This window comes from Sycon ciliatum, chromosome 4 (genome assembly GCF_964019385.1).
Source record: "Sycon ciliatum chromosome 4, ocSycCili1.1, whole genome shotgun sequence".
In the NCBI taxonomy this organism is placed as follows: Eukaryota; Metazoa; Porifera; class Calcarea; order Leucosolenida; family Sycettidae; genus Sycon; species Sycon ciliatum.
In genome coordinates, this window is record NC_088646.1 from 23,783,239 (window position 1) to 23,793,526 (window position 10,288).

Below are 10,288 nucleotides of genomic sequence, written 5' to 3' on the forward strand. Positions count from 1 at the left end.
ACTCCTACAACTAGTAACTTACAAGTACAAAAGTACTGTAGTAGCTCGTGCCCGAGTCGTGGGAAGATAGAGTTGATATTATTATACATGTGCTATTTGATCACATGCAGAGAATGATTGATGGGGCACTTCGAATAATTCGAATTCCTCAGCTATTCCTCAGTATTCAAGTCCTGTTTTCCTAGGTGCTGCTTCCCAGAATGGTTCGAGCGTGGTATATGGATTCGTCTGCTGACGATCAGCGACTACCGCACCAATGTGAGCCGCCGAAACCTGTCGCACTTGACGAGCTGAGGGATCTGACTGGGGTTCTACATTGGCAGGTGATCATCATATCAATGAGCATTGCCTTTTCAGCTAGAATACAACCACAGTCCATTCATAAAAAAAGAATATATCCTACAATTGTAGCTTTGGCCATAAATGGGTCAATGAGTTTTTCACAATTTTTATGCAACCCCCCATAGAATGCTCTTCCGATTATGTTTCTGAAGTCTATTTCTCCAAAACAGCAAGCCTTAATATCCCATACAGGCCCCGGTCATACTACGTCAGAAATGACACGGGCAAATCAGGAAATCGTCTCAGTTGAAGCTGCCGCTGCAAGCACTTGCATGGAAAAACAGTGTTGAAAATAGCATACCGTACCGTACTGTATCGTAGCGATTTGGTTTGCTACAGAGTGGTTTTGTAAAGTGCGTCAGGCCGCTACAGCGAAAGCAAAATGCAGTGTGACCCCGCATCTGCGTCAAGTGCTGGGGTTTGACGCTGTGTCCAGCGTCAAACTTGACGTAGTGTGATAGGAGCCTAACAAGAATAGGATTTCGGCCTGGTTTTGCCGTATAAGCACTGAAATGGGAGCCATGAAAATCCAGGCCGTTTCACTCCACTTGCAACCGTACATTGTGCGGTTCGAATCCCAATTGAGATGCCTTTTCAACCCTTTTTCAAATTTCAAATTTTGTGGCACTGCACCATGTACGATAAGATCACAAGAAACCACCAAATACGGGCGCTCACTAGAGCCTTCGCTCATCTTCTTTTATGAATGGACTGTAGTACAGTCCTACCTCGCACTTTTGTCAATCGAGCTGTTCTGAAGGTGTAGTCTACTAGTACATCCGTACTGATCCATAATCCAAATTCATGCGGTACGCTTAACGCTCTAGAAAGCGATCGGAATTCCACAAGACATGCAAAATGCAGCAGCTTTTCTGTTTGGCTAGCGGGTTTAGGACTGGTTTACTCCGCATGTGCTCAGTGCGACAGTCGTGAGTGACAGGACTACGCTGACTTTATACATGCGCTACGCGCCTGGTGTCATCACTAATGCTGTAATGTGGAAGTTCTATCCTTTATGCCCTTTGTCTCCACAAACGGGAATAATCCCGCGAAGGGAAATGCATTAGGCTATGCCATGCCCTATGGTTTCTGTACGCACTTCTACAGTCATTGCCCTACCAGTACCAGAAAGCAGTGGAGTTGGCCCTAAAGAATCTGTTCAGGCTGTCGGTGTGGGTGTGCGCTTGCCCACAATTTTAACTTCATTGGGCAGAAGTTTCGATTTTACACTGCATTTCTCTCCAGATGGCAAGAGTAGGCACGTGTGAAGAACTCTCAAATGCTCACCACATGAAGAACACTGAGCGTAGAATATCACGTAGCGGTGTCAGAATGTACACCATTCTGCTGTACCTGTTATGGATGTTTGTGTGTGGTGAATGCTTGCTCTCGATGCCAGCAGCACGTAGGCATGGGTCAGTTACTTTGCACAGCTATGTGTAGTGCAGGCCTTAGTGTTGTTGATGATTGTTATGGTTATTGACTAAACGACTGGCCTTGGTGTGTTTCGTTGTTTGTGGGGAAAGATTGACGCTGATCGCTATGAGGAGGAGGGCAAGCTAGCAGGGATTCAGAAAGAGCGTGGCTATTCATACACAGATGTCATCACTGTGTCACCGGAGAAGCTGCAGAATTATGAAGAAAAGGTATGTTGTAACTGCCACCGCCATGATCACTCAATGTTCTAGCTGCTAGGCAAGAGATGCCTTTTACTATTCAGGCACGTAGCTCGCATGGAGCAGGGGGGGGGGGGCACGTGCACTCCCCCCCCCCCCCCCCCCCCCACCTAAAAACTTTGATCTGAGTAAAGCATGCACATAATGACCATAAATGACATGCACCAGCCATCCTACCGGGGATGAATTTATTGTCATATTTTTGCATAGCAGTTTCTGTGATACAAATCACAATTGTGTAGCAGTCTTTGATTTTGATTAGCATTTTTCTTTGAAGGTCGGGTGTTTACCACATTGTCCTTCTTGAGAGTGATGCCTGAAAGCCCATTTGGAAAAAGCGACTGAATCATACATGTGCACGCAGATTGAGAGTGCCTGCACCACATACACTGCATGTTACTTGACAGCACAGGCTAGGCATGGATAGTCTGTATGTATCGCAGTTTTCTGCGAGTCACGGTGACTTTTGAGTAGCAGTAGATCGATTTTGCATCGCAAACTGCGATGCGATACAGGATAAATTCATCCCTGCCTACACATATGCGGCTGTGGGCACCCCCCCCCCCCCCTAAAAGGGGGATGAGCTACGCCCCTGCTATTATTATTAGTCATAGGTGGGACTCGTCATTGTTACCCAGCCGTACTATGTCTGTAGTACCAAGGTTTTTAGCTTGTCTTGTTGAATACGAGTTGTGTGTGTCAGTGTCTCAGTTTGTTTTTGACTGCCAGTGCTTCTTTTTGTTGCCATGATTTTTTTGTGGCTTTGTTCTAGTTGACTTTGACTGCTTTGACTGCTTTCCACAAGTTCTCCAGTCTGGTAGTCATGCATCAGAGGGCTTTGTCTGTTGGCTACCCATTTGTTTGTGTTACAGTACTGTTTGGTGCCGAAGAACAGGGGAGTCGTAGCCTAGGCGTTCCTATTCTTCATGTAGAAATCCCTATAATTATAATGTAGTTGAGCCACCGTGTACTTACATAAGAATATCCTGTACATGTACCTGGTAAAATTCTAGCATGTCCGTTCTTTGGCACATCGTTCTTTGGCGCTCGACAGTACTCAGTACCTGTTGAACTTCCTGACCAGACTTGCTTCTTTCACGGGTGTACAGTCAGACCTCGTTTATCCGGTCCTCGTTTATCCGGACCCCTCGCCATCCGGAAGAAAATCGCTGGTTACCGATGTGCAGCATATGTTATGCATACAACATAACCGGACCTCGCGATCCGCATACCGGTGCATGATTTTGTGTACAAACTGGTTAAAATGTGTACAAAATGCTTCGTCGTATCCGGTTGCATGTGGCTGGCTAGCGCTTGCAGAAGCTAGTATCAAGGAGTTGTACAAGCAAATGAGGTCCTTGACCTGCTGGGTGTGTGCGGACAGCACTTAGTTGCATGCACTGGTCATTTTTCTCGCTTGTTTTACATACTGGGCACGCTAGTTGTACTGCATAGGACCTGTCTACATGTATGTATGATGTCACTGCTTTTGACATGCCACATGCATGTATAGTATGTGTGTTCAGTTATCCGGTTACCTCGCCTATCCGGATGTTTTTGTGGAAAACAGATGTGTGCGGTTAAGCGAGGTCTGACTGTATTGTGTTTGCCGTTTTGTTTGTTTTTAGATCAAGAACTTCTTTGAGGAGCACCTGCACAGCGACGAGGAAATCCGCTTTGTAATGGATGGCAGCGGTTACTTTGATGTGCGGGACAAGCACGATCAGTGGATCCGCATTGAGTGCGTCAAGGGCGATATGATTATCCTCCCAGCAGGAATGTACCACCGGTTTACATTGGATGAAAAGGTAACTGCGTTCGCACTGCTCTGTGATGTTCACGTTTCTCACTGCCATTGTCATCCATGTGCTAATGGTTTCGATGGGGACGGGGAGGGGAGCCAATTAACAACTATAGAAGTAAGTGTTTCCTTGTCGTATGCAGTCATTATACCCTAGTGTCACATTCCATTGCCGTATTTTCTTTATGTCAGCGCAAACCCAGAGTACCCAGAATCCTGAGCGATGTCGCACACAAGTAGACGAAGGCAGTGCCATTTGGCCCGTTGTTGATCTGACATGAGTTGGAAAATTATGATAGGATTCTCCTGTGGTACAGCACTACAGTAAAGTTTGCACGTCCGCGTTACCACCGGCTATACAGTTGTATTGAGAAACACAACCAGCTACAGCTTAGGAAGTTTTGCTTGTGCCAGGCCACCACCATGCCTGTGATACCAGGGTGGCAGATGTAGCTCCTAACGGCGAGGGTGAGGTGGTAAGTCTCACAACCAATGCCCGACAAGGGGGCGAATCTCGTTAGCTGCATCGATGTTACCCTCACTCCGAGTAGTGAGTACCCAGTTGACCGTGGGTGTCGGCGCAGTTCCCTGCATGTAAAGTGGTTCACGCATGCATCACCGCATTTGTTAGCACAGTACATGCTCCCTGCTCCCAGCGCGGGTCTCGAACTCGGGACCTTGTGATTCGCAGGCAAGCCCACAACCACTCGGCCAAAGCGCTGGTGTACAGTAGGGTGCCGATTATCCAAACCCCTCGGGGCGCAGGCTGACTCCAGGAGGTTCGGATGAGAAGAACGTTCAGATAAGGGAGCAGTCACACATCTGTTTAAAACATGCTTATTCCCCGCATGTTTTCACCATTTTTTCATTCTCTTCAGCAGTACAACAGGAACTAGGCGCACTTCGGCTAGAAAAATGACACTATCGATACATCCTGTGTATCGCTGGAATGGTACTTCGAGTGGGGACAAACAGCAAAACCTCGAAAAAGCTACTGGTAGTTTTATTTTACAGTCCGACCAGGCGGTCCGGATAATCCATCATCCGGATAGTTGACATCTGGATAATCAGCGTTCTACTGGGAGGGGGGTTGAGTGCCTGTTCGTTTCTCGAAAAATATCGATGTACAGTTTGTATGTGTGGGCGCGTCCAGAAAAAAAGAAATAAATATCGATACTATGTACCGTTTGTATGTGTTCGTTTCTGAGGGAGGGGGGGGGGAGGGGGGAGGAGTTGAAGAGAAATGACTAGTTTTCGTTTCTTCATAACTATCAGTATTTACGGATGGCCCCTTAGGGCATGTTCATTTGGTAAGGATCGGGATCCAGATCTCAGATCCGTCGGATCGTTCAGAGTCAACTGGACACTTTTTTTGGGCCTTGACTGTTGCCATGTTGACGAAGTAATAAAAAGTCGTACTCACCGCGCCAGTTGTACAAAAAGTCAACAAGCTCTATCTCGATCCACGTGTGCGTACCAGAATGTGTACAAAAACGATTTTTACCTGCCATATACGCACAAAGGTCACATTTGGATCCGTTGGATCCGGTCAACCCTGCTCCCCGAGGTGGGTTGACAGGATCCAAATCCGAAGGATCCGGATCCGGATTCGACAAATCGAAAGGGTGCGAATCCAGTGGATCTGGTGGGTCGGGATCCCGATCCTACCAATCGAACATGCCCTTAGTCTCTAGCCCTTGGCGGATTATGCTGGCATAATTTCTGGCGTAATCTTCGGACTTAGGGACCATCAGTAAATATAGATATTTATTTAGAAACGAAAAGTAGTCATTTAGGGGGGAGGGGGTTGAGCGCCTGTTCGTTTCTGGAAACATATCGATGTACATTTTGCATGCGTGAGCATGTCCAGAAAAAAGACCACAAATATTGATACTATGTATCATTTGTATGTGTTCGTTTCTCAGGGAGGGGGGGGGGGGGTTGAAGAGAAACGACTAGTTTTCGTTTCTAGATAAATGTCGTTATTTACGGAAGGCCCCTTAGTCTAAAATTATCCCTGGCATAAAAGGACTTCTGAGACCAGGTGGTCGGCATAACCTTACGATGCTGGCTGAAGGTTGATGCTCCAGGCATATTTGGGCATGTTACAGGAAATAACCTGGTGAATGTTACCGCTTATAAGCCGTGCTGTCATGGTGCCAGAATCGTTGTACCGTTGCAAAGTGCAACAAGAGTGCAAGGGTACAGTGTAGCTGCTACGCTCCTCACACAACCCCCACTTCATGTTGCAATGTACCATTGCTAATGAAATGGTGAATTGCGTATCGGAGCTTCGAGCTTCGATATAGCAGTGTATGTTGAAAGCGCTAACGCCATAAAAGCAAGAGGTAAAAGAGAACAAACACGGGTAACGTGAAAGGGGGAGGGAGGGGGCGTACATAAACCGTAGCAAACAAAGTGCACAGCCAGTGTTCATGCCGTACGGGAAAGCTGAAGCACAGCTGAGCCAAACTCAGCCCGGGCAGACACATCCGAAGACGGTCTGTGGTAAAAGCGACGGAATGTGGATTCCTGGCGCCAGTCAACCATGGCGAGGATCACATCAGTCGACACGCCCCCGGATGCAGCAGCCGACGTAGATGCACCACGGGTGGAGTGTGCCAGAAAGGCCGGGTCAATGCCCGCCTTCCGCATGACCTCCTTGAGCCAACAAGCGATGGTGGGGAGGACACAGCGCGATGAGGTTTGCGGAAGGAAACCAGCAGTTGAGCAGGGTGGCAGTCCGGGTGCCAGGTGGCCGACCGCCGGGCGTACTCCAGCAAGTGGACGGTCGGACAAAGGCGAGAGTTGGCGAAAGCCGCAAACTCAAGCCGCTTCAGTGGCGCACCCACACACTGGGTCCTGGTAATGAATGGATACCATGTCCGGGGGCACAATAAGTCCGTCGGAAGCCAACTTCCGAAGCTCATCTGCCCGCGTGGCACCAGTATGGGCCAGCAGCATCACCAGGCGCAGGGAAAGCAGCTTGTTGGTCAGGTTGGCAACAAGAGGGCAGGTCAGGAGAAACGCCAAGACTGTGTGCACATCCCAGGTACGAGAGTAGCACGTGGCCGACTATGGTAAATGCCTTTGAGCAGGCGGACGACCAGCGGGTGGGAGCCAATGGGCGAACCATCCATCAGCAGAAGAGCACTAGAGAGGGTCGAATGAGAACCGGAGATGGTACGGTAAGCGCGACCCTCTGCGAACAGCACCGACAGGATGGTGAGTACATCCATTAGACGCGGTCGAACAGGATCGACTTGCAGTTCCAAACACCAATGATTCCAGCGTGACCAAGCGCTGTCCTAATGCCGTGCTGTACTCCGGCGCCAGGAAGCCACGTGCAGGGTGGACACTGATGAAGGAAACGATCCACCCGAGACCGGCGCCCGGATACCAGGCAGGCGATCAGGTACAACTTGCTGGCCTGGATCAGAGGGTGAGGCTCCTCAAGGGGACTGGGGAGCAGGTCGGCCCGGGATGGCAGGAGGAGGGGCTTGGCCGTCAGGGTGCTGACTCTGCTGAGGAGAAGAGGGAACCAGGCAGCTCCCCGTCTCAGCGGCACGATCAGGATCAACAAACCCACCCGTTGGCGGAGCACTTGGCGAATAACACGGCCGATCAGGGCGAATTAAGGAAAGGCGTAACTGGCCACCTCGGCCCAATCCAGGGTCAATGCGTCGGTATCGATGGACGATGGCTCATTGGCATAATTCCAGCATAATTTAGCATAATCACTGGCGTAATTTGGGCATAATGGAAAGCATGATTCTGCTATTAATTCAGCAATTTACCGAGCATAATCCACCAAGGGCTGTTTGTACTGAGTTCACCATGTACCATTAGATTGGACCGCAGCATAGTATAGCACCATCATTGGCATAATGTAGCATAATCACTGGCATATTCACTGGCATAATGGAAAGCATAATTCAGCTATTTACCGAACATAATCCGCCAAGGGCTATAAGTCTTCCCTCCCCCAGGTACACTTTGAGATGGGAAGTTTTGTGAATGGGACTTTGGCTCTGCCAAGTGATTTCGGGTTGCCTATCCTGTTTGGGCTGGGCACACTCTGGATGCAGACTACAGTCCATTCATTAAAAAAGATGAGCGCTGGCTCTGGTGATCTCCCGTAATTGGTGATTTATAGTGATGTTATCGTACGCGGTGCAGTGCCGTGAAATTTGAAACTTGGAAAAGGGTCTGAAAAAGCCTTAAAAGGTACCTCCACTGGGGTTTGAAGAGCATTCCATGGGCGATTGCAAGAAAAAAATGTGAAAACTCAAAATTTGACCCATTTATGGCCAAAAGCTAGGATATCATCTTTTTGTGAATGGACTGTAAGCCTGAAGGGACAGTTTGTCTCTTTTGATACGTCCACTGAATCGTTATGTCCCCATCCAATAAAATTCCTTTTTCTTTATCATCATCCGGCCCATGGCGCAGGACAGTTTCCTGCCAAAGTTGGCCGTTGAGGACATCTACCCCTCGAACGAGTTTCATAGTTATTCTTCTAGCTCACTGACAAGTTGGTCGAGACCAGCAGATCTTAAAAAGTATCTGAGCAGAAACAGATACACCCCCCACCCCCACCCCCCCACCCCCAATACATACAATGGATGGCGGAAAGAAGAAATGAGAGCGAAACTCACGCACACCTGACTCCTGGCAAGAGCTAAGAAAAAGTCGCTGTGAGATTGGCAGATGATCACCAAGGTGGAGAACCAAAAAACTTCCAACTCTAGCTGGAGGGAAATGACGGAAAATACTGCTTTTAGATTATTTATGACGCAACTCTGTCAGATTCTCAACAGCTATCAAAGCAGGAAACAGATTCAGTCATCATTAGCTCTTCAGCTCACAGCACTAATGGCTTCATGGGTTTTGCGCTGTATGTCGGCTGTTTTGCAGAACTTTATCAAAGCCATGCGTCTGTTTGTCGGTGAACCTGTCTGGACACCCATCAATCGGCCCTGTGACGAACATCCGGCCCGCTTGGGCTACCTCAAGTCTCTCGCTTAACCTCAGCTTTGCTCCGCTTCCGAATTTTACTGTGCCGCTGCTCCAGCTGGCTCGCCATGGCCGATAGTAGCTCCAGTGTTTTTGCTTTGAGGGCCCGCACAGCGTGCTATATCTGTAGCTTTCGTTACCTCCTTTCTTCTCTCCTTTTTTGTAAGACTCTCATGAAACTCACTCGCCGTGACCCAGTATGCATTGAAATTACTGCAAAACTCTGTCAACTGATACTTAGGAAGTCACTCATGAAACTAGTCAGGTAGCACATGCTGGCCATGCAATGCCGCCAATAGAAAGTAACATGCTGTTACAGTTTACAAGGATCAAATCAGACATGTGTGACATTCGCACGGGCGGTTTTCTCATATTTGCTGGTCTTATATGGGCAATATTTGTGCAGTGCACCATGCCTTTCAGACGCTCAATTTTGACAGTCTTTGTACTTCAGCTTTCTCGATCACTGTGAGTTACGCTATGCTGTTGGGTACTTAACTCTGCGCTTCTTTTGATCAAATTTGAACAGCAAGCTTTACCGGGGGGTTACCTCTGAATTAAATTATTTGGTTTTATGTTCCACTGAAGCACTGGACGTATATACGATGTACAGCAAACTCTCCTGATCTGGACACCCCCGTTCCCTGGGGGTGCTTTTCTGATACCTTTTTATAATCTCTCACGAAAACAAACAAGTAACGGCATGAAAACAATAAACTCCCTCAAGCTTATGAAAACAATATTGTACAAAAGAGAAAGACCAAGGAACTACAAGTTACGCTATACTGTCCACTAACACCACCAGTTACTAAACAAAACTCATGCGATAACATTGCACGACACTGACCGACGGTACTGACGTTCTACAACTAACTTCTACGACTGGTGGTGTTAGTGGACAGTATAGCGTAACTTGTAGTTCCTTGGTCTTTCTTTTTTGTATAATTTAAACCTTGGCTCTCCATCTGAGTCCATTCCAAAACAATATTGATTGGTATAAACAAAGTGGTTACTTACATTCAATTCGCATGCAGCTTCCGAGGTGCAGGCAATTCCTAGCTATGGTCAAGGCCCGATCCTAATGTGCCCTGATACGAAAGTTCAGCTGTACTTCGTATATCTAGCTACTGGCTGTTTGAAACGGTTACTGTAAAAGCAGAAATCTTCGATGGTGTAATGTTTTCGGTATTCCCCAAAATCGGAGGTTCGGTGGAGGGAAATTTTCGGTAAACCCGTTTTTCCGGGTATTAAAGTGTACTACCGTACTGGCAATATATGTTGCCGCGTAACGCGTAACGCAGGGGGGTGCGGCGTAACGCGCGACCAGGCTAGTGCGACAAATTTTCGTTGAGTTCGTAACGCGCGTCCGGCGGGGTGCGGCGATCTTTTCATTGCAAAAAAGGCTGAAAACTGTGAAAGCACGTGTACCGCGTGGTGAAAAGTTCAAAACTGG

The 10,288-nt window shown here is 47.9% G+C and overlaps 1 protein-coding gene across 1 annotated transcript; it reads left to right on the plus strand.

Moving 5' to 3' along the window:
• The first annotated feature begins 38 nt into the window (after positions 1-38).
• On the plus strand, positions 39-9,445 carry LOC135815146 (acireductone dioxygenase-like). Its single transcript, XM_065328396.1, has 4 exons — positions 39-323; positions 1,869-1,988; positions 3,647-3,826; positions 8,737-9,445. Exons 1-4 carry the CDS (start codon positions 201-203, stop codon positions 8,845-8,847), a joined length of 534 nt encoding a protein of 177 aa, XP_065184468.1. The 5' UTR covers positions 39-200; the 3' UTR covers positions 8,848-9,445.
• Positions 9,446-10,288: the final 843 nt, after the last annotated feature.

Coding starts and splice junctions, on each gene's coding strand:
- LOC135815146 (XM_065328396.1), top strand. CDS start 201: ATGGTTCGAGCGTGGTATATGGATTCGTCTGCTGACGATCAGCGACTA. Junction 1,989..3,646: donor TGCAGAATTATGAAGAAAAG/GTATGTTGTAAC, acceptor GTTTGTTTTTAG/ATCAAGAACTTCTTTGAGGA. Junction 3,827..8,736: donor GGTTTACATTGGATGAAAAG/GTAACTGCGTTC, acceptor GCTGTTTTGCAG/AACTTTATCAAAGCCATGCG.